This window comes from Schistocerca piceifrons, chromosome 1 (assembly GCF_021461385.2).
Source record: "Schistocerca piceifrons isolate TAMUIC-IGC-003096 chromosome 1, iqSchPice1.1, whole genome shotgun sequence".
Classification (NCBI taxonomy): domain Eukaryota; kingdom Metazoa; phylum Arthropoda; class Insecta; order Orthoptera; family Acrididae; genus Schistocerca; species Schistocerca piceifrons.
The window spans coordinates 251,673,909-251,699,199 of NC_060138.1; the positions used below are offsets into that span (position 1 = coordinate 251,673,909).

The 25,291-nt window shown below is 43.8% G+C and overlaps 1 protein-coding gene and 1 non-coding gene across 2 annotated transcripts in view; one reads left to right on the forward strand and one right to left on the reverse strand.

Moving 5' to 3' along the window:
- The window catches only part of LOC124792676 (potassium channel subfamily T member 2), a 691,963-nt gene that overhangs the window by 225,325 nt on the left and 441,347 nt on the right, over positions 1 to 25,291 (forward strand). Inside the window, exon 4 of the mRNA XM_047257958.1 lies at positions 17,890 to 17,964. Within this exon, the coding sequence (XP_047113914.1) occupies positions 17,890 to 17,964 (75 nt within the window). The remainder of the gene's footprint in view (positions 1 to 17,889; positions 17,965 to 25,291) is intronic.
- On the reverse strand, positions 14,318 to 14,392 carry Trnas-cga. Its single transcript has one exon. It is a non-coding gene; the product is annotated as a tRNA-Ser (tRNA).

The following is a 25,291-nucleotide window of genomic DNA, read 5'->3' on the forward strand; positions in this document are numbered from 1 at the left end:
TAGAACTACCAAACGTTTACGTGCTCGCTCTCCTTGAGCGGAGCGCCTTGGAACAGACTATAACACGTAAATTACGGTATCAGATCACAGTTTCTACACTCTTGCCAAATGAGTCTGACAGAATACCAACAGGCTCGCGAGCACGTTGCCGGCGTCCCTTAGCGGCGAAGGCGGGGTGCGGTCGACGTGAGCTCGATCCGCAGCAGAGTTCTTCTCTTGGCTGGTTGCGTCGTTGCTGCCGTGCTCGGCGCGGGCGCTGTCCTAAACTCCCGCACGCTGGGGGTACATTTCTACCTGATTGGTTGCGCATGACACTGGCGGATGCTGCAAAGGTTCGTGGCAGGAGCGACCTCTCTTGCTGATTTACACTCCCTCTGTGCTTTAGTGCGGTGTACGCAAAGGCCCTAGGTCGCGCTGCAAACAGCGGAGACGGAACGTCGTGTTATCGCAGGGGCTGAGCTGCAACCAACCCGACGGCGGTGTGTTGCAGTGTGGCGTGGTCATCTAACGGCTTTTGCGCCACGCCAGTTTGTTACCTAGACAAATGTGTTCCCGAAATTTCAGTATTGTACACTACTGGCCATTAAAATTGTTACACGAAGAAGAAATGCAGATGATAAACGGGTAATCATTGGACAAATATATTATACTAGAACTGACATGTGATTAGATTTTACCGCACTATGAGTGCATAGATCCTGAGAACTCATTACCCAGAACGGCCACCTCTGGCCGTAATAACGGCCTTGATACGCGTGGGCATTGAGTCAAACAGAGCTTGGATGGCGTGTACGGGAACTGATGCCCATGCAGCTTCATCACGATGCCACAGTTCATCAAGAGTAGCGACTGGCCTATTGTGACGAGCCAGTTGTTCGGCCGCCATTGACCAGACGTTGTCAATTGGTGTGAGGTCAGGAGAATGTGCTGGCCACGGGAGCAGTCGAACATTATCTGTATCCAGAAAGGCCCGTACAGGACCTGCAACATGCGGTCGTGCATTATCCTGCTGAAATGTAGGGTTTCGCAGGGATCGAATGAAGGGTAGAGCCACGGGTCGTAACCCATCTGAAATGTAACGTCCACTGGTCAAAGTACCGTTAATGCGAACAAGAGGTGACCGAGACGTGTAACCAATGGCGACCCATACCATCACGCCGGGTGATACGCCAGTATGGTGACGACGAATATACGCTTCCAATGTGCGTTCGCCGTGATGTCGCCAAACACAATGCAACCATCATGATGCTGTAAACAGAACCTGGACTCATCCGAAAAAATGACGTTTACCCGTTCGTGCACCCATGTTCGTCGTTGACTACACCATCGCAGGCGCCCCTGTCTGTGATGCAGCGTCAAGGGTAACCGCAGACATGGTCTCTGAGCTGATAGTCCAGGCTGCTGCAAACGTCGTCGAACTGTTCGTGCAGATGGTTGTTGTAATGAAAACGTCCCCATCTGTTGACTCGGGGATCGAGACGTGGCTGCACGATACGTTACAGTCATGAGGATAAGATGCCTGTCATCTCGACTGCTAGTGATACGAGGCCGTTGGGATCCAGCACGGCGTTCCGTATTACCCTCCTGAACCCACCGATTCCATATTCTGCTAACAGTCATTGGATCTCGACCAACACGAGCAGCAATGTGGCTATACGATAAACAGAAATCGCGATAGGCTACAATCCGACCTTTATCAAAGTCGGAAACGTAATGATACGCATTTCTCCTCCTTACACGAGGCATCACATCAACGTTTCACAAGGCAACGCCGGTCAACTGCTGTTTGTGTATGAGAAATCGGTTGGAAACTTTCCTCATGTCAGCACGTTGTAGGTGTCGCCAGCGGCGCCAATCTTGTGTGAACGCTCTGAAAAGCTAATGATTTGGATATCACAGCATCTTCTTCCTGTCGGTTAAATTTCGCGTCTGTAGCACGTCATCTTCGTTGTGTAGCAATTTTAATGGCCAGTAGTGTATATTAATTATAGTTTGGTGTTGCGATATTTTGCATCAATGAACAATAGCGCAACGTGCACGCTTCGCTCGTATCTTCATTTATGTTCAAGCATGCGTTTCTCGTTGGGTTTCCATATTTTTGTAGACTGAGACTGCAAAGGAAGTTGTTCGTAGTGGCGCGCAAAAAACCAGCTAACAAATCTCCGCACCAAGCCAAAAGACTTGTAACCAAAAAAAACCTCGGTGTGAACCACCGCTCTTTGTTAGAATCGAAATGGAAATGCTCACACCCACTTATTCATAGTAGGCTATACTAAACGTGTACGCCAGTTGTTACTAACTCCCGCTTTCCTCTGCCCTAAGTATATCTTGAAATTAAACAAAACAAAAAAACAGTGCGGAAACACCTCATATCTGAAAGCTCCGGGAAGTGGTTCGCGTAAGCTCTTATTCTTCTAGTCGGCGCCGCTACAACACTCATTTCGACGCCGCGATCTTCTCGATGGCCGGCGGACTGGGCGCTGCGCCCGTCAGGAAGCCATTACCACGGCGAGCATGGCGTTCATTGTGCCCTTAATGCTGTGTCTGCCGGGTCAGTGACTCGCTGCTGGCAGAGCTAACGCTGGCTTACACGGAAGAGGCGGGGGTAACGGAGCGAGTGAATATAAAAGCACCGTGCGGCGCCGCGTCGCAGATCATAATCTCCGGACACGGCCATCGCGGGGTGCGGGCCGCAAAGTGGTTCACCGTTGCCGAGACAAGCCCTGGCCTTCTTTGCCGGAGGGGTGCTCCTACTTTCCCAGGCGAGCTCTCTGTGGCAGTCGTAGTAGCACTCGCCTAAGCCGCTAAAAGCCTGAATGCGGGATATGAATTCAAACACGGCTCGATGGTTGGATGTATAACGGCAGTTCATATGAGTTACTACCAGCTTAAGTCAAGAATATGCCTATAGATATCATCTACATCATTCTTCCGTAAGCTACCTGCTGGTGTGTGCCCAAGAGTACTTCTGGTACTCCCCCCCCCCCCCCCCCTGCAAGTTTCATTCGCGAATGACACGTGAAAAGAAAGATAGTCGGTAAGCTTCTGTACTGGCTCTAATTTCTCGAATTTTCTCTTCGTGGTCGTCACTCGAGACGTATGTGGGAGAAAGTAACACGTTGTCTCAGTCTTCCTGCTCTCTCGTTACAATTTGGTTTGTGGTACCAAAGCTCCTCCAATATAGCTGCAGCATCGTTGATTCTATTCCCATAGCCGGCCGTGGTGGTCTAGCGGTTCTAGGCGCGCAGTCCGGAACCGCGCGACTGCTACGGTCGCAGCTTCGAATCCTGCCTCGGGCAATGATGTGTGTGATGTCCTTAGATTAGTTAGGTTTAAGTAGTTCTAAGTTCTGGGGGACTGATGACCACAGATGTTAAGTCCCATAGTGCTCAGAACCACCTAAAATCTATTCCCATAAAAAGTTATGCCAGTTCGGCAATACGCGCCGGTGAATCAGGAACAAGGAATGCGAGACGGAGTCTGTCGTGACAATCACGGATGTGTTTCCAGTTGCCATAAAAGATCTCCAACGCAGACATCAGTTGTAAGATTTGCAAGTTTGTGGTAAGTTCCTATGGGACCAAATTGCGAAGGTCATGGGTCTTTAGGCTTACGCACTACTTAATGTCACTTAAACTGACGTACGCTAAGGACAACAACCACATCCATGCCAGAGGGAGGACTTGAAACTTCGACAGGGAGATCCGCGTGAACCGTGGCAAGGCGCCTGAAACCACGCGACTACCCCTCGCGGCCATCAGCTGTAAACAAAGGTCTTTATTCAAAATGATATTCGACCCATTCTTTTAAAAAATGTTAGGTACACAAAGTTTTTTAGCATATCTGAAACATATTTCATCTCGCACTGAATATTATCATTAGCTTTAGGTTCAGAAGCGCTAACAAAAACACTCATATAAAAAGGACTACCAGAAATTTTTAGATTACAACGGTAAGCACCCCGTGAGTTGACTTGGAGATGGCCGTAGATGGGAGTTAAGATGTTCGCGTTTGCAAGTATTAACATTTGTATTCTGATCACCTCTAACTTATACTACCGTACCCTCCCTCAGTCCAGTACTTGTTTTCCCCGTATAAGTATATGATGATTGATTAACTGAAAGTATCCTTGTGTTAAGCGAATCTTTAGCGTCACTCATTCCCTCAAAGAACACTTTGATTATGTTGTGGTATCTGACGGAACTGTCGACCGCTGTAAATTCACCCGGTCAGGTTTACTTTTATTTTGCCTCTCTGTAAGTGTTTCGGTTATGTTTGGCCAAACTCTAAAATATATAAGAGGCGATCAAACAGTTTCCGCTTGAGGGCGTTACTGAAGCATGTAAGCAATGTAGCGCGACTCCGATTGCGGTATACACACTGTGTGATCAAAAGTATCCAGACACCCCCAAAAACATGGCAGGGTGTGGGTATGGTGAATTCCCGGTGAACGTCATCTGCCAGCGTGTTTAGGGTCAACAGTAACATTCGGAAACGGTGGTGTTATGGCGTGGTCGTGTTTTTCATGGAGGGAACTTGCACCCCTTGATGTTTTGCGTGGCAGTATCACAGCTCAGGCCTACATTGATGTTTTAAGCGCTGCCATCTACTCTCAGGTACTCCATATCAGCGACCTCAGTAGTCATTACACAATGTGAGAGAGCAGAATGGGGCGCTCCGTGGAACTCACGGACTTCGAACGTGGTCAGGTGATTGCGTGTCACCTGTGTCATACGTCTGTACGCGAGATTTCCACATTCCTAAACATCCCTAGGTTCGCTGTTACCAATCTGATAGTGAAGTGGAGACGTGAAGGGACACGTACAGCACAAAAGCGTACAGGCTGACCTCGCCAGTTGATTGACAGAGACCGCCGACAGTTGAAGTCGATCGTAATGCGCAATAGGGAGAGATCTAACCAGACCATCACACAGGAACTCCAACCTACATCAGGATCCACTACAAGTACTATGAAAGTTAGGCAGGAGGTCAGAAAACTTGGATTTCATGGTCGAGTGGCTGGTCATAAGCCACACATCACGCAGGTAAATGCCAAACGACGCCTCGCTTGGCATAAGGAGCGTAAACATTGGACGATTGAACAGCAGAAAAACGTGTAGAATTACTAATCACGGTACACAATGTGGCGATCCGATGGCAGGGTGTGGGTATGGTGAATGCCCGGTGAACGTCATCTGCCAGCGTGTTTACAGTCAACAGCAACATTCGGAAGCGGTGGTGTTATGGCGTGGTCGTGTTTTTCATGGAGGGAACTTGCACCCCTTGATGTTTTGCGTGGCAGTATCACAGCACAGGCCTACAGTGATGTTTCAAGCGCCTTCTTGCTTCCCACTGTTGAAGAGAAATTCAGGGATGGCGATTGCATCTTTTAACACGATCGAGCACCTCTTTATAACGCTCGGCCTGTGGCGGAGTGGTTACACGACAATAACATTCCTATAATGGAGTGGCCTGCACAGAGTCCTGGCTAGAATACTACAGAACACCTTTGGGATGTGTTGGAACGCCGACTACGTGCCTGGCCTCACCGACCGACATCGATACCTCTCCTCAGCGCAGCACTCCGTGAAGAATCGGCTGTCATTCCCCAAGAAACCTTCGAACACTGAATGTATTCCTGCGAGAGTGGAAGCTGTCATCAAGAGGCCATATTGAATTCCAGGATTATCGATGGCGGGCGCCACGAACCTGTAAGTCATTTTCAGCCAGGTGTCTGGTTACTTTTGATCGCGTAGTGTGAACACCGACATGTATGCATGGGGTTTAGTGTGGCAGTCGCGTCTTTCCGATGTGTGTACAGTAAATGTGGGAACGTGAAATATGACGACGTTATTCCCAAATGCGTCCAACATCAACCGTGCTGTCACTCTTTTCTTGGATGCCGAAGGACAAATACCGGTAGACATCCGTTGGAGAACGGAGAATGTGTACGGAGCAGCATGTCTGTGCAGTTTTGGAATGGTGTGCCAAGTTCCGCGATGGTCGCGATTCAACACAAGACGTGCCCATACCGTGAATGACGTACCACAGAAGTTATGCCAACTCAACTGGGAGAGACTCGATCACCTGCCCCATAGTCCTGATCTCTCCCCACGCAATTATCACGCGTTTAGTGTCTTAAACAAGGTCTTGGAGGGTCAAAGATTCCTGTTGGACGATGACATGCAGCAAGCAGATACAGACTTCTTCACTCAGCAAGACACAGTGTTTTACCAAACGGGTTATCGTCAACCTGGTGTATCCATGGAATGATTGCCTCAATGCTCATTGGGGTCTTACCTGGGCCTAGACTGTACGGTCTACGAAAGGAAACTTTTTGATCGATCCTTACATATATTTTCAATGTCCGAGAATTTCTAGTTGAAAATAAACTAAGAAAATCACCAGGTGCTGTGTAAAATATATCACAGAATAATGACATAGTAATTAACAGTTGAACCACATTTGTTTTCAATCAGTGCAGAGGTTTAGGAGGCGTTTAAACCCGTGCTTTGCCCACTTACACATATACCACATATATTTAACATATTCCACACGTATTTCACCCATATCTGCAGTTTCGTTTTCATGCAGTGCAATGTTTATTACGTCATATCGCCTACACTATGTGTCGTACAATGATACACAGTAGCGCCGAAGAAACTGATTCAAATAGAGAGAAATGTAAATGCTGCTACAATGGCAGATTATCAAGATTGAAGTGAGCTTCAACGTGGTGTTATAGTTGGTGCACGGGCGATGGGACACAGCATCTCCGAGATAGCGATGAAGTGGAGATTTTCCTGTACGACAATTTCACGAATGTACAATGAATATCAGGAATCCGGTAAAACATCAAATCTCCGACATCGTTGAAGGCGGAGAAAGATCCTGCAAGAACGGGACCAACGACGACTGAAGAGAATCGTTCAACGTGACGGAAGTTCACCTCCTTCGCAAACTGCTGAAGATTTCAATGCTGGGCCATCAACACGTGTCAAAGTGCGAACCATTCAACGAAACATCATCGGTATGGGGTTTCGGAGCTGAAGGCCCATTCATGTACCCTTGATGACTGCACTACACAAAGCTTTACGTATCGTCTGGGCTCGTCAACACCTACATTGGACTACTGATGACTGGAAACCTGTAGCTTGGTCGGACGAGTTTAGTTTCAAATTGTATCGAGCGTATGGACGTATACGGGCATGAAGACAACCTCCTGAATCCAAGGACCCTGCATGTCAGTAGCGAACTGTTTAAGTTGGTGGAGGCTCTGTGATAGTGTGGTGCGTGTGCAGTTGGAATGATATGGCATCCCTGATACGTCTAGATACGACTCTGCGGGTCAGACGAACGTAAGCATCCTGTCTGATCACCTGCATCCGTTCACGTCCATTGTGCATTCTGAGGGACTTGGGCAATTCCAGCGGGACAATGCACCACCCCATATGTCCAGAATTGCCACACAGTGGCTCCAGGAACACTCTTCTGAATTTAAACACTTCCGCTGAACACCAAACTCCTTAGACGTCAACACTATTGAGCCTATCTGGGACGCCTTGCAAGACATCTCCATCTCGTCGTACTTGTAGGCATTTATGGACAGACGTACAGGTTTCATGGTGTCAGTTCCCTCCAGCACTACTTCAGACATTAGTCGAGTCAATGCAACGTCGTGTTTTGGCACTTCTGCGTGCTCGACGAGGCCCTACACGATATTAGGCAGGTGTACCAGTTTCTTTGGCTCTTCAGTGTATAATTTTGCAGTATATGTGGATAGTGTCTGAGAAAAATATTGGGAATGGAGGTGGCAGGCAAGAAGTATGCACGTAATGCACGGTGCGTCAGTTTCCACGCATCGCAGTGTTTATGATGTCGTATCTCCTGTACTCTGCGTTGTACAATGATGTGCGTTTGTGAGTATATATGTGAATAGTGTGCAGATAGAATTATTGGTAATTAAGTAATAAATTTAAAGGTAATACCTATTGCAGCAGTTTTACTGCATGAGCAGCGGAAAGGTAGTGAGTTGTAAAATCTTTTTCGTTTCATCATTAGGTGAGAGATGTTGGCGAGAAAAGTCACGTAAAGGTTTGTAATTATGTAAAAATTTGGTTGCAAGTCAGTAATGCTCTCATTCTCAAAAACTGGATAATAAATATAATCTGGCTATCTGCACGTCTTGAGCTACGTTCGCTGTGCGTGGTAGCCGTGCGGACTAGGGCGCCTTGTCACAGTCCCCGCAGATCCCACCGTCGGGGGTTCGAGTCCTCTCTCGGGCATGGGTGTTTGTGTTGTCCTTAGCGCAAGTTAGTTTAAGTTAGATTAAGTAGTGGGTGAGCTTAGGGACCTATGATCTCAGCAGTTTTTCCCATACGATCTTACCACAAAGTTACAAATTTTTTGTTCCTATTCACATCAGATTGGCCTCCTTTTTTTGTGGAGTCGGTGGATCAGTGCACATGTCCAGTCGTCTGGGAGTTTTTCACTTCGCCAGATTTCCTGAGTGATCTGTGTGATTTCCTGTAGTGTTCGTGGTCCAAGATTTTTCAGCAGTTCTGCTGTGATTACGTCTTCTCCTGACGACTTTACATTCTTGAGTTTTTTGATGTGGTGCTAAATTTCTTCTTGTGTCGGTGATCGGCATCGGGTTTTGTGTATCTTGGGGATGTGTGTGGGAATCGTTTGGGTGGTTTGGGGCAGTTATGGTGATCAGAAAAGTAGTATGTCAATTCTTCAAAGTTTTCTTGGTTGGTGAGGGCGAGTTTTCCATTTTGTTTCTTGAAGGTCAAATTTTTTTGTGAGTAACCTTTAATTTTGTTTGTGAAAGTAGTATATAGATTTCTGCTGTTGTAGTTTATGAAGTTGCCCTTAACTGATTTTAGCTATTCAGTGATGTAGTTGCGTTTGGTTTTTCTGATTTGCGAATGTCGAGAAAGTGTTGTAGGGTTCCTGTAGATTTGTTGCTGTCGTATTTTTGGAAGGCGAGTCGACGATTGATGATGGCTCGATCGCAGTTGGAGTCCCACCATGGGTGTTTTAGCTTTCTTTTTAAGAGGGATTAATTCCTTTTCATCCCCACTCCAATTTGTTGGAGAGATAGGAGGTTCTTGCCACTACAGTGCTTATTTCTAGACAGCAGTTGATTCTTAGCCTTCGTTCTTCCCAAACATTAAGTTATATTTGTACCACGTTTGGTTGCAACCGATCCAGTGGTTCAGAAGGAGACCTAGAAAACACACACACACTCACACACACACACACACACACACACACACACACACACACACACACTAAGGCATACAGTCCCTTGGTAGCTTAAGAAATTTAATTTTCTAAGTCAATGCAGTCAAAACACATGGCCATTTATGTGACATATTTTGATAGTCACAAACTCATTCATCAAAACCTATCAACGAACTATTTATATACATAATTAAGTTTGTATGCAACTCGTAGAGCGCAAACCATACTGGCACTTGTCTCGTTTTTTCCTAATACACGACTTTCTTGCGCAAAGCAATGTCTTTTTTTTTTTTGCAACTAATGTTATTGTGGGCCAGTTATTACCTTATTATCCTATCCACATAATAAACAGAAAATTGAAATAGTGTCTGAAATATATAGCATCAGAATCGCTAAAAATTATTTTCTTAATATTGATTTTTAATTGCAAATCAATAGTGAGCAGTAGGGCTTTTTGTTTGTCATATTAGAATTCAGCAAACTAAAAATGACAAAAATAAACCATATTCATTAGAAAAAAATCTTTTGATTGTTGGCCAGTGGCATCTTAATTTCAAGGGATATATGGAAGTCTACGTCAATTTCCTTAACGTAAGAGGTGTGTTAGAAAAGTAATGAGACTGGCCGCACTGCGAGCGATCTGGCAATGCTGTGCTGTTCTATGTGTGTAGACTGGTGCGTTCGTCCCTGCCAGATTCTCAGTCCGAGTTTCGGTTCTCTACAGCCATCATGTGATTTTTGAGAGTGTCATCAGTTGCGTTATTGTTGTGTGTTACGAAAATGGAGCAGCGGAACTTAGAGCAACGTTATGTCATCAATTTTTGTGTTGAACTTGGGGAATCTGAGAGTGTGGCCTTTGAAATGTTGAGGCAGACGTATGTGGAACATTCTTTACCAAGAGCACACCCCCTGGCACAAATCATTTTCGATAGGCCAAGAACACGTTGAAGATGAATCTCGCTCAGAAAGAGCTCAGCATAAAAAACTAACGAAAATGCCGAACGTATGCATGCTCTTGTAAGGTCAGACGGACATTCACCCAAAAGGATGATGGATGAGCTGCTAAATAACTTCACCATTTATCCAATTTTGACCGAAGTTTTACAAATATGAAAAGCTTGTGCGACAATGGTGCCAAAAAATCTCACAACTTAGCAAAATGACAATCGAAAACATGTTGGGTTGATGTTCTTGAGTGGATGGCCAGGGACCACGAACGGTTCATCCGTGTGATCACAGGTTATGAACCCTGGATTTTTGAACGTAAACACTTAATTTAAAAATCATGAAAGAAGGCTGTATACGTTGAAGAGACCTGCAGACACTGGAAGGTTTCAGATTGATTACTTTCTGGTTGAACAGAGATCTAGGCACCAGATTTTAAGTAAGTCATTTCCAGGGGCACATGTGGACTTGACCACAATTTATTGACTATAAACTGTAGATTAAAACTGAAGAAACTGCAAAGAGGTAGGAATTTATGGAGATGGGACTTGGATAAACTGAAAGAACCAGAGGTTGCAGAGCGTTTCAGAGGGAGCACTAGGGAAATATTCACAAGAACTTGGGAAATAAATATTGTAGAAGAAGACTGGGTAGCTTTGAGAGATGAAATAGTGAAGGCAGCAGAGGATGAAGTAGGTAAAAAGACGAGGGCTAATAGAAATCCTCGGGTAACACAAAAATGTTGAATTTAATCAACGAGAGGAGAAAATATAAAAGTGCAGTATATGAAGCAGGCGAAAATGAAAACAAAGGTCTCAAGAATGAGATCGGCAGGAAGTGCAAAATGGCTAAGCAGAAATGGCTAGAGGACAAATGTAAGGATGTACAAGCATATATAACTAGGGGTAAGATAGATACTGCCTACAGTAAAATTAAAGAGACCTTTGGATAAAGGAGAACCGCCCGAATGTATTTCAAGAGCTCAAGTGGAAAACCAATCCTAAGCAAAGAAGAGAAAGCAGAAAGCTGGAAGGAGTGTGTAGAGGTTCTATACGAAGAAGCTGTACAGGAGGTCAGTATTATGGAAGTGGAAGAGGACGCAGATGAAGATGAGAAGGGCGATATGATACTGAGAGAACAATTTCACAAAGCACTGAAAGACTGAAGTCGAAACAAGACCCCAGGACTAGACCTACTGATAGCCTTCTGGGAGCCAGCCGTGATCCCCATTCAAAAGAAATCATGTGCTGCCTGGTGTGAGAATTACTGAACTATCAGTTTAATAAGTCACGGCTGCAAAATACAGAAGAGTGGAAGAACTGGTAGAAGCTGACCTCGGGGAAGATCAGCTTGGACTCTGGAGAAATGTAAGAATACGTGAGGCAGTACTCACGTTACGACTTCTCGTAGAAGACAGGTTAAGGAAAGGCAAACCTACGTTTGTAGCATTTGTAGACTTAGAGAGAGCTTTTGACAATGTTGATTGGAATAGTCTTTTTCAAAATCTGAAGGCAGCGGAGGTAAAATACAGGGAGTGAAAGGTTATTTACAATTCGTACGGAAACCAGATGGCAGTTATAAGAGTTGAGGGGCACGAAAGGTTCAAATGACTCTGAGCACTATGCGACTTAACTTCTGAGGTCATCAGTCGCCTAGAACTTAGAACTAATTAAACCTAACTAACCTAAGGACATCACACACATCCATGCCCGAGGCAGGATTCGGACCTGCGACCGAAGCGGTCGTTCGGTTCCAGACTGTAGCGCCTAGAACCGCACGGCCACTCCGGCCAGCGGACACGAAAGGCAAGCAGTGGTTGGAAATGGAGTGAGACAGGGTTATAGTCTATCCCCTATATTATTCAATCTATATATTGAGCAAGTAGTAAAGGAAACAAAAGAAAAAATTGGAGGAAGAATTAAAATCCATGGAGAAAAATAAAAATTATGAGTTTTGCCGATGACATTCTAATTTTATCAGAGACAGCGAAGGACTTGGAAGAGCAGTTGAACGGAATGGACAGTTTCTTGAAAGGAAGCTATAAGATGAACATCAACAAAAGCAAAACAAGGACAATGGAATACAGTAAAATTAAATCAGGAGATACTGGGGGAATTAGGTTAGGAAAGGAGGCACTGAAAGTAGTAGATGAGTTTTACTATTTGGGGAGCAAAATAACTGATGACTGTCGAGGTAGAGAGGATATAAAATGTAGACTGGCTATGAAAAGGAAAGTGTTTCTGAAGAAGAGAAATTTGTTAACATCAAGTATAGATTTAAGCGTCTGGAAGTCTTTTCTGAAAGTATTTGTATTGAGTGTAGCCGTATATGAAAGTGAAACTTGGATAATAAACAGTTTAGACAGGAAGAGAATAGAAGCTTTTGAAATGTGGTTCTACAGAAAAATGCTGAAGATTAGGTAGGTGGAACACGTAACTCGTAGAATTCGGAAGAAGAGGAATTTGCGGCACAGCTTGACCAGGAGGAGGGATCGGTTGGTAGGATACATTCTGAAGGATCGGGGGATCATCAGTTTAGTATTGGAGGGAACCGTGAAGGGTAAAAATCGTTGAAGGAGAGCAAGAGATGAATACACTGAGCAGATTCAGAAGAATGTAGGTTGCAGTAGTTACTCGGGGATGAAAAGGCTTGCACGGGATAGAGTAGGATGGAGAGCTGCAACAAACTAATCTTTGGACTGAAGACCACAATATCATCTTGAGGCAAAGCGGCAAAGTGAGGAGCAGCACACTGAGACATCTCATCGATAAACAAATGCTAGACTGAGCAAATCAAAGATCAAAACAATGTTGATTTGCTTTTCGACAGTAGGGGTATCATCCACAAAGAATTTGTTCCTGCAGCACAAACTGTCAACCAAGATCTTTACAAAGATGTCGGCGAGTGCCATTGCAGACAAACGGATATTGCATCATTACAGTGCCCCACATCACACGGCCACTTCCGTCATGGAATTTTGTGCCTCAAAAAGCATTCCTGCTGTTCCACGGGCCCCGTATTCACCTCAGCTGAGTCCTTGTGATTTTTTTATTTTTCTGCGAATTTGAATAATGTGTGTAAAAAGTATTTCATTTTGGGATTCTGGGGAACATTCAAAAGAATATGACCGACATTTTAAAGGCTCCATCAGTTGAAGCCCTACACTGCTGCTACCAATACTGGGAACAACGACTCCGCCGATTTATAACTGCCGAAGGGAACTACTTTAGAGGGGACGATACTGTTCTTCGAAAAGACAGAATAAAAACTTTGGTAGATAAAAAATCAGTCTCATTACTTTTTTTACACATCTCGCGAGTAATTACCTTACACGGCTCACTGCTGTAGCTTGCATATGTTGTCGCCGGTTCTCAGAAGTGGAGAAAAAAATGCGAATTCAGCAAAACGGGTGAAAGTTTATGTCGGTGCTCACTGGAATCGTTGTTCCGTCCGCTAGGTCAGTCGCTGGCCAGCTCCCGAGGGAAACATAAGGGCCGCACGGTTCTCCAGGGTGCAGCCGGGCCGGCGTCTTTTACAGCCTCTACCGCCGGTCGGCGGCCGCTCTTTCGCAGGAGGAACGAATTCTGGGCACAGTGCGGAAGCTCCCCCAAGACTGCCGTCCCAGGCTGACCTTTGTTGCCGCCAAGGTCACGGCTATACGAGCGGGATGTCGCACTTGCATCTCGCCCATATTGCACGATTGTATTTTGCCTGGGCTGACGCTCTTCAGACTCGTCTAGTAGTAAACATCAGAGCACTGTAAATATTGTACGTGCATAGCGAGAAGTTATCCTCAGTACATTGGACAGACAGGCAGAAGTTTTGAAGTTAGACAGAAAGAACACGTTGATGCTTTAAGGCGTGGCAACTTCAACAAATCTGCATTTGCAGCCCATATTGCTGAAGAAAACCATTCAGTGAGAAACATTGAGAACAACTTAAAAATTTTACATCTAGCACAAAAGGGAGCTACTATGAAAATATTGGAAGAAATAGAAATATAGACACATAAAAACAGCACCCCAGACTATATCCTTAATGCCCAAACTGATCTGCCAGAATGAGATTTTCACTCTGCAGCGGAGTGTGCGCTGATATGAAACTTCCTGGCAGATTAAAACTGTGTTCCGGACCGAGACTCGAACTCGGGACCTTTGCCTTTCGCGGGCAAGCGCTCTACCAACTGAGCTACCCAAGCACGACTCACGCACCGCCCTCACAGCTTTACTTCTGCCAGTATCTCGTCTCCTACCTTCCAAAGGCGAAGGTCCCGAGTTCGAGTCTGCCGGCACGGTAGCTCAGCGTGTTCGGTCAGAGGGTTTAGCTACCCTCTGTAACAAAAAAAACTGAGTGAGCGAATCAACGATCACCGTGAACAGGCGTCATCGGACGTCCGTCACGAACAAAATTCAACGAACAATCTAGAAAAAAAATGAGATCAACAAAAAAAAAAAGTTGGTACAGCGCTTGCCCGCGAAAGGCAAGGGTCCTGAGTTCGAGTCTCGGTCCGGCACACAGTTTTAATCTGCCAGGAAGTTTCAAACTGATCTGACTAACACCCCTTTCCTGAAAAATTTGCACCCTCCAAAGTAAATAGTATTCCTACACCTATCTGCAGATGAAGTAGCAAATTTATCTGTTACTAGAATTCTCATGATGTCAAATGTAAATGAATAATGTACTGTCTTACCCACATAAAAAAAACCTTTTACATGGAACATCTTTATAATTAGTGTTGCAGTATTAGCTCTAATATTCACAAAACCAATATCTCTCTGTACTAGTGTAAAAGGCGTTTCACTTGCGTAAGTGAATATATGATCTTTTACCAGACATGGAGCATCATTATAATATTCGATATATCATAGCATCTTTGACACTCATATGTTTGTAAACCCTATGTATCTGTCAAAACATGCCGTGCATGTTAGAAGTCTGTTCAGTGACTCAGCTGAAGCGCTCAGTAATACAAATTTACGTCTGTAACGATAGAAATGTGAGAGAAATGCATTCAGTGGCAAATCTGAAGCGCTCAATTATGCAATTTTGTGTGTGCATTGATGTAAATGCGGCGAAAACTACAAAGGTTGTCTGCTGGACGAAAACTATGAAACCAAGTATTCCAAACCGACATTTCACGATAAATAATCAGTGAAAAACGCAGCACATGTTGTAATGAAAGCATTAAAGCCGTCTGACAATGAATCGTAAGGATTGGAAACCAGTAACGGTACCCTTTGAATAAAAGAACTTAAAATAAATTTGTGGCTGGTTGCTGTCTCAATGCCATCAACATTTATCCTCAATATTACTCTAGAATACTCGTTAGTTTATTAATACCAGCAAGCGGCTATCAGAGGTCGAAACTCTGTAATCTTGTTGTGTTTACACGTGCTTCCCATTGTAATGAAAGACGGCTTGTACAAAAATCGAGACAGCTCCCCAGCGTTTGTGAAACTAGAATAAAGTCGCCCTCTCACGGGACGTGAAAATTGAAAATGTACGCACACTTTAAAGAGGTAGCTCAAACGTCTGTACGGATCGCCGTTAGCCAAAAACTAAAGGGCTGTAACTTGTATACAGTCGTTCACATTGGTAATGGCCTTACTTTTAAACTATGTATTCAAAACCGTATTTCAGCGTTCTGGAAAATTATACAGTATCAGCTCAAGAGCTGATGTTTCGGAAGCAGTTTGCTAACTTAAAAAAGAACATATTCATGAAGCCCGAGCCGGCCGTAGTGGCCGAGCGGTTCTAGACGCTGCAGTCTGGAACCGGGCGAACGCTACGTCGCAGGTTCGAATCCTGCCTCGGGCATGGTTGTGTGTGATGTCCTTACGTTAATTAGGTTTAAGTAGTTCTAAGTTCTAGGGGACTGATGACCTCAGATGTTAAGTCCCATAGTGCTCAGAGCCATTTGAACCATTTGAACGAAGCCCAATTTCTCTTCTTCTTGCTAACATTTTTTCCATTGTGGAAAGCGAATGCAGGAGGGCAGCTCCACCTTCATCTATACGGCTCGTTTCTCTCCATTTCGCAGCCATACGGTGGCTAGTGGAAACACTACCGCAAACCTTTCCGGGTAACAGTGGCCGGCAGTGTATCCCTACGTATGGTTTCCATTTCGTGTGGACGCTATGTTGCCGGACAACGATGGCGGGAGGAGTTTTGAAGCCCAGGAAGACAGTTTATCAAAAGATATTTTATCTGCTGCCCGAGACTTCTGGGGTTGCAGGTAAGGCGTGACCTTGGGCAGGTAGCTTCCAGGAATACTGAGCACAAATTTCGCAGATTTTTGTGTGGGTGAAAATTTCAATGGGCATCGTTTCCACAATCCGTTTGTAGCACAGCATTATACTGAAATGAAAACTGGACCATCAGAAATCAGATGAAGAAGAAATTTGAAGCATTTGAAATTAGGTGCGATACATGAGTCTTAAAAGTTAAGCAGACGAATTAAATACGACACGAAGCTATACTAAGAAGAAAAGGCGGGGAAAAAATGTAAGTGGGGTCCTTACCAGAAGAAGCGGCAGGTTAGTGCGACAACTGGTACGTCGACCAGTGGTAAACTTATGGCTGGAAGGTATCACTTGAGGGTAAACACGAGAATATACTAAAAGAGGTTGTCGAGGATGATAGGATTTGCGCATAAAATCTGTTGATGTACTGATGACTTTAAAAAACACTGTTGCTGCAAGAAGTTGTAGTTGATCTGATAGCATTATCAGCAGAAGATGCTTGGAAATTGATCTGAAATAGAGCGGGCAATATAAATAAATTCCGAGTATTCGCAAACAAAGTCGCCTCAGCCACAATATACTCTTAGTAACGTTTATACTGCTGCAAACTGTCAGAAAACCTTCTTTTGGAATCTATTGAAACAGTGATATCGCACATCTTGCCTTTTGCTCGTCATTCGATTACTGTGCCGGAAATCGCGAAGAGATTTTCAAATGGGCGAAATGCTCGTGAGTTTCATTGTTGCCAGTTGATGTAGACCTTAGAACAAGTTGCCGATTTTCTATTAGAATCTATCATATTTGCTCAGTGTTATATGCCTTACGTATGTTGGCTATCGACCCACCGAGTTGTATTATAAGCAGTAGCATTTCAGCCAAGACAGCGTTCGTGTCAGTCTTTCTTGCACGTGACTTTTTTTGTTTTTTGCTTTCTGCTTTCCTTTGTAACCAAACTTGATGTTTCTTCATTCGTCCACTCCACTATGACGCGAATGTTGACACACAAAGACAAAATAACATCAGTAGAAAATAATTGACCACGTGGTCGACGGGACGGTAATCCTGAAATTCTTACCGCTTGCCCATACCAGACGCACAGTCGGTTTTCTACTTTAAGCCTTCGGAAAACCTGACGGATTGCAGTTGATTTCGTGGAGGGTTCTTTACAGATTACTTATTGACTGACTTGTTCAATGGCGAGGATGATTACTAAGGCAAAATATCTTGTGAAATCAAGAACAGAAAATATGACGGCTGTTGACCATTAGACAGCTAACACTTGGCTCTCTTCGCGCTATAAAGAATCTGAGTATGTTCGCTGTAGTGATACTTTTTCATTCCAAGTTCAAATTCAAAAAAAAAGTTCATTTCTAGTAATCTGAAAGTATGGAACCTGTCTACGAACAGTAAGCAGCCTAAAGTGAGCTTCCTAATTTGCATTTCCCTGTTTCAGGGAAATATCTGGCAGCAGCTGCTGTCCTTCCACTTCATCCTCGAACTCGTCAACACGATACCCTTCACGCTGACGGTAAGTCAATTTGCCAGCGCAGCTTAGATCACTCCATCACGATACTGCTTGTTTTCTAAATAAATGAAAATGTAGACTCACGTATCTAATGTTAATATAAAAATCCTTTTTGTGTTTTAGTGAAAGACGATATAGTAAGTCATAGATATATGATCATGTTAGTCCATGTGATCGCCGCGCGGGTTAGCCGCGCGGTCTAGCGTGAGGTTCGAGTCCTCCCTCGGACGTGAGTGTGTGTGTTGTCCTTAGGGTAAGTTAAATTAAGTAGTGTGTAAGTCTACGGACCGATGACCTCAGCAGTTTGGTCCCATAGGAACTTACCATCAATTTCAAATTTCCTTGTGCTCAATTATGATGAATGTGACAGAATTTTCATACGTTGTTCTTCATTTGTTCCTTAGACACTGAAGTCCTGAAGATCTCTCACCACATTGCGAATACCTGTTATGTCTTAAATGCACGACAATATCAAGCATCTCAGTACCAATTCATAACTGATAATCTTTCTCCATCTCATCCATTTTAACGATAGAACCTGGAACAAATTATCCAGTAAACCGCGACTGCTTTACGTCTATGCTGCATTGAAGAAAAGGCTAATCAGTTTTTAGTTAGGATCGAGATAGGTGTTCTGGCGATGTGTCCCATTAGTGTCAAACAGCGATCCAGTATCACAGTACTGATTTAAACACTATCCCAGCTTTACTTTCACTTCATCTTTCTTTTTTCCTCATGCATTCGCGTATTAATTAAATTCTACTCAAGATCTGCTTCTTTTAGTTTGACTATGCTTTACTCTTAGCAATTCGTTACTTCTAATGCACACGAAAATTATGTTGTACAAATGCCCTTACCAGAATGTCTCAGGAAACACATTTCAATAATTAAGAGGTGTCATAAAAATATGGTGAATGTTTTTTTTTTTTTTTTTAGCAGCAACGGCTGACAGTGCTGCTATTTGATGTAATTTGTCGTATAGCCTGAGGGACATGTCATTCACAGTTCCAGGCGTGACAAGCACCCTTCCGTATCGTCGATATGACATCCGTATAAGGGATCGGCGCTGGGCGTAACTGGCCTTCAGCAATACTCCTCTTGGCAAGGCGATCAACACTTTCATTATGAAGGATGCCATGAAGTCCTCTAATCCAGAGTAACTGAACGGCAATACCCAACGTCTGCGAGTCTCTTACGGCCGCCAAGACGTCCAGATCATACCTGTTGATCTGTTTATCACACGCGGGATGTTGCAATTTATGCAGCACACTTTGAGAGTCCCGTAAGTATCATGCCGAACTTGAATGTCCGAATACAATGATGAATATCTTCCCTGATGGCCAGTAGCTCCGTTGTGTATATATAACATTCAGGTGGAAGCACAAACATTTGTTAGGTGCCACTAGAAGCGCAAGAGAAGGCGTATCTCGCACACGCCTCAGACTCAGATGTACAACCATGTGTATAGAATGGGTACTGCGACCAGTGTATCTTGAGAAAATGCTTCATGTCGCGAGTGATGTTGGTCTACTTTCGGAAACCGGGCGGCAGGACTTCCGCTGGGGCTGGAGTGAAAAATACGCTCTAAACGAAAAACGAAAGCAGGTGAGTTTTGTGTATTGTGGAATGAGTGGAAAGAGATGGCGCCATTTATCGGACCTGCGAATTAGTAAAGAAGTTCTGGGCAGTCGTCATCCACAAGGTGCCTGTGTGAGTCTTCAGAATCGAACCACCGCCTTAAGAGAGGCACAATCAAACATCGAAGATAGACTGAGGAGAAAAATATCGGACAACATCTGACGTCTTGTAGACAACGGCATGACGGATGCTTCCACTAGCAGAGGGTCGGTGGGCGTTGATTTCATGGCTCTGAGGACAAAACGGATCACTCTATAATGGATGACATCGAGCTTGCGCAAAGTTGATTGCGTTGCAACGCCATAGACAATGCTACCTAAATCTAAGACAGAACGGATCAAAACCTTGTACAGAGTCAAAAGAATAATAGATTCCGCTCCCCACCATACTTGGGCAAGCACACGCAAGATGTTCACACCGTTATCCACCTTGGCGATGAGGTACGCAACATGTCGCGTCCACGTCAGTTTACTGTCGAAGTAGATGCCAAGGAATTTAGCGTGTGCCCGAACAGGAAATGTGTACGAGCCAAGATGAAGCTGAGATGAGAAGGTATTACGCCGTTTCCTCGTATCACAACTGACTTGTCAGGTGGCAAAGTGAGCTCATTGTCAACTCCTATGCGCCAACATTTCACATGCGTCGATGTCGGCCGCATACTGAAGAACTCTCACGGTGGAGCTGAACAAAGTTTCTAGGTCTTTAGGCCGGCGACATGTATGGCATATACTAACGGTCTCAGTATCGCGCCTTGTGGGAGGCCACGAGACATTAGCGGAGCCCATACAACACACTGTCCCGATCGTAGATTTATACGGTACAGCATCCAAGCAAACTGTATATAACCCGTAGAATCACCTCCGGGAGATTCAGCAGTTGCAATTTGCAATTTGTTGATAAGTTCAGGTGTCAGGATATTGTCTTACGCCCTCAAAAAGTCAAGAAATAAGATTGTTAAATACTCGTTAGTAAAGATCGAGTTTTCAGTGCCCATCGCAAGCAAGGTAATATTATCGTAAGTGTTTTTTTTTTTTTTTTTTTTACATAGCTGCACAACAGCACCCGTTTCAAGTAATAAAATTATAACCAGCCGACCAGTTGCAATGGATAAAGAAATTCTTTACCTAGGTTCCGACAAATATATTTTACATTAGTAAGGACTAATGTACCATCGCAGTTACCTTCCGAAGAAGACAAATTTATATTTGTCGAAACCTAGGTAAAGAATTTCTTTATCCATTGCAACTGGTCGGCTGTTGTATAGTTTTATTATCGTAAGTACTTCTGACTTCACGGCATCCATTTTGCTTCCGCGGAAGCAAGTTCTCATGTTCCAATCACTATTCTAGGCGGAACTTGAGGAGACATTAGAATGTCTTACACACACAGGACAGTAATGGCGGGCAGAGAAAAAGGACTACAATTGGTGTAGCAGTTCTGTCCCTATCCGTTTTTTACTCATTGTTGCGCACACCAACTGAATTTGATACTGTTACATTTCCCCCAAAATCATACGACAAGTACGCATGTTTGTAAGTGGTCTTACTACATTCCATTCGTTTTTCAGCAAATCATCAAAACGAACGGTGTTCCTAACTGAGAAATGATTTAAACTGCCACATGCAATGCTCGCTGGAACTTTCGTTCCAGGGCAATTTCAACAATATCTAGTCATTTCTCAAATCTATATAGTGTTTTTAATTATATTATTGATGATACAGACTCACAGTGGGACCCGCAATCTTTGAGTTGTGCTTTTGGAATGAAACGGCGAATAGATGATCCTACGTTTGTCTACCTTCTTTGCTTCTACCGAGCGTGCTTTGTTTGTGTTGATAATCTCTTTGATGCTCTCCAGTCCAAAGCTGTCAGTGTAACTGCTTGTCACGAGGAAATAAGAACTGTTTTGAGAAACTTACAACAGTTAAGAAGGGAAACATTCGTTGATGAATGCACTAAATGCAGCTTGTGTTTGACTGGCAACTTATCGTTCAGTGACAGTCAAAAGACATCTCTTAGGGCACTAACTTACGAGATATTGGATTTGCAAATTGTTCAGATACAAAGGAGATTTCAAGGCTTTCCCCAAATTCAGTTTGTTGAACTTTTGAACGGAAAGTGTTTGCCGAACTATCAAAAGAATTCCCAAAATTGAAACTGCTTCAGTTTGTTGTTGTTGTGGTCTTCAGTCCTGAGACTGGTTCGACGCAGCTCTCCGTGCTACTCTATCCTGTGCAAGCTTCTTCATCTCCCAATACGTACTGCAGCCTACATCCTTCTGAATCTGTTTAGTGTATTCATCTCTTGGTCTCCCTCTACGATTTTTACCTTCCACACTGCCCTCCAATACTAAATTCGTGATCCCTTGATGCCTCAGAACATGTCCTACCAACCGATCCCTTCTTCTAGTCAAGTTGTGCCACAAACTCCTCTTCTCCCCAATCCTATTCAATACTTCCTCATTAGTTACATGATCTACCCATCTAATCTTCAGCATTCTTCTGTAGCACCACATTTTAAAAGCTTCTATTCTCTTCTTGTCTAAACTATTTTTCGTCCATGTTTCACTTTCATACATGGCTACAGTCCATACAAATACTTTCAGAAACGACTTCCTGGCACTTAAATCTATACTCGATGTTAACAAATGTCTCTTCTTCAGGAACGCTTTCCTTGCCATTGCCAGTCTACATTTTATATCCTCTCTACTTCGACCATCATCAGTTACTTTGCTCCCCAAATAACAAAACTCCTTTACTACTTTAAGTGTCTCATTTCCTAATCTAATTCCCTCAGCATCGCCCGATTTAATTCGACTACATTCCATTATCCTCGTTTTGCTTTTGTTGATGTTCATCTTATATCCTCCCTTCAAGACACTGTCCATTCCGTTCAACTGCTCTTCCAAGTCCTTTGCTGTCTCTGACCGAATTACAATGTCATCGGCGAACCTTAAAGTTTTTATTTCTTCTCCATGGATTTTAATACCTAAACCGAATTTTTCTTTTGTTTCCTTTACTGCTTGCTCAATATAAAGATTGAATAACATCGGGGAGAGGCTACAACCCTGTCTTACTCCCTTCCCAACAACTGCTTCCCTTTCATGTCCCTCAACTCTTATAACTGCCATCTGGTTTCTGTACAAATTGTAAATAGCCTTTCGATCCCTGTATTTTAACCCTGCCACCTTCAGAATTTGAAAGAGAGTATTCTAGTCAACATTGTCAAAAACTTTCTCCAAGTATACAAATGCTAGAAACGTAGGTTTGCCTTTTCTTAATCTAGCTTCTATGATAAGTCGTAGGGTCAGTATTGTCTCACGTGTTCCCATATTTCTACGGAACCCAAGCTGATCTTCCCCGAGGTTGGCTTCTACCAGTTTTTCCATTCGTCTGTACAGAATTCGCTGTAGTATTTTGCACCCGTGAATTATTAAACTGATAGTTCGGTAATTTTCACATCTGTCAACGTCTGCTTTCTTTGGGATTGGAATTGTTATATTCTTCTTGAAGTCTGAGGGTATTTCGCCTGTCTTGTACATCTTGCTCACCAGATGGTAGAGTTTTGTCAGGACTGCTCTCCCAAGGCTGTCAGTAGTTCTAATGGAATGTTGTCTACTCCCGGGGCCTTGTTTCGACTTAGGTCTTTCAGTGCTCTATCAAATTCTTCACGCAGTATCCTATCTCCCATTTCATCTTCATCTACATCCTCTTCCATTTCCATAATATTGTCCTCAACAACATCGCCCTTGTATAGTCCCTCTATATACTCCTTCCACCTTTCTGCTTTCTCTTCTTTGCTTAGAACTGGGTTTCCATCTGAGCCCTTGATATTCATACAAGTGGTTCTCTTTTCTCCAAAGGTCTCTTTAGTTTTCCTGTAGGCAGTATCTATCTTACCCCTAGTGAGATAAGCCTCTACATCCTTACATTTGTCCTCTAGCCATCCCTGCTTAGCCATTTTGCACTTGCTGTCGATCTCATTTTTGAGACGTTTGTATTCCTTTTTGCCTGCTTCATTTACTGCATTTTTATATTTTCTCCTTTCATCAATGAAATTCAGTATTTCTTCTGTCACCCAAGAATTTCTACTAGCCCTCGTCTTTTTACCTACTTGATCCTCTGCTGCCTTCACCACTTCATCCCTCAAAGCTACCCATTCTTCTTCTACTGTATTTCTTTCCTCCATTCTTGTCAATTGTTCCTTTATGCTCTTCCTGAAACTCTCTACAACCTCTGGTTCTTTCAGTTTATCCAGGTTCCACCTCCTTAAATTCCAACCATTTTGCAGTTTCTTCAGTTTTAATCTACAGTTCATAACTAATAGATTGTGGGCAGAGTTCACATCTGCCCCTGGAAATGTCTTAAAATTTAAAACCTGGTTCCTAAATCTCTGTCTTACCATTATATAATCTATCTGAAACCTGTCAGTATCTCCAGGCTTCTTCCATGTATACAACCTCCTTTTATGATTCTTGAACCAAGTGTTAGCTATGATTAAGTTGTGCTCTGTGCAAAATTCTACCAGGAGGCTTCCTCTTTCATTTCTTACCCGCAATCCATATTCACTTACTACGTTTCCTTCCCTTCCTTTTCCTACTATCGAATTCCAATCACCCATGACTATTAAATTTTCGTCTCCCTTCACTATCTGAATAATTTCTTTTATCTCATCATACATTTCTTCAATTTCTTCGTCATCTGCAGAGCTGCTTCAGTTATTAGAACAGTATCTTTTTTTCAAACAAGAACAACTTGAAAAGGAACTGTGTAGCATATACGCTGATGAGAAAAAACACTAATCTCCAAGGATCCTCTTAAAGTATATTGTCAACAATGATTTACACTCTGTTTATGAAGAAACAACGAACTTTCTGCGTTTGGTTTTGACCTTACCCACAATTACAGTAAGCAGTGAACGAAGCATGAGTACTCTTAAACGAGTGAAGAATTACTTAACGAATTCAATGTCCAGCACCCCGCTGTCGTGTATCAGCACGTTAGCAATAGAAAAGACACTACTTGGAGAGCTATCCAGTGATCGAATATTTGTAGAACGAGTTATAGACTTCAGAATGAGATTTTCACTCTGTAGCGGAGTGTGCGCTGATGTGAAACTTCCTGGCAGATTAAAACTGTGTGCCGGACCGAGACTCGAAGTCGGGACCTCTGCCTTTCGCGGGCAAGTGCTCTACCATCTGAGCTACCCAAGCACGACTCGCGCCCCGTCCTCACAGCTTTACTTCTGCCAGTACCTCGTCCTCTACCTTCCAAACTTTACAGAAGCTCTCCTGCGAACCTCACAGAACTAGCACTCATGAAAGAAAGGACATTGCGGAGACATGGCTTAGCCACAGCCTGGGGATGTTTCCAGAATAATGAATAGCTCCCCTGATGGTCAGTAGCTCCGCTGTGTAGACAGATGCTTCTCATTCTGGAAACATCCCCAGGCTGTGGCTAAGCCATGTCTCCGCAATATCCTTTCTTCCAGGAGTGCTAGTTCTGCAAGGCTCGCAGGAGAGCTTCTGTGAAGTTTGGAAGGTAGGAGGCGAGGTACTGGCGGAATTAAAACTGTGAGGACGGGCCGTGAGTCGGAAGAGCACTTGCCCGAGGAAGGCAAAGGTCCCGAGTTCGAGTCTCGGTCCGGCACAAAGTTTTAATCTGCCAGGAAGTTTCACGAGTTATAGACTTAT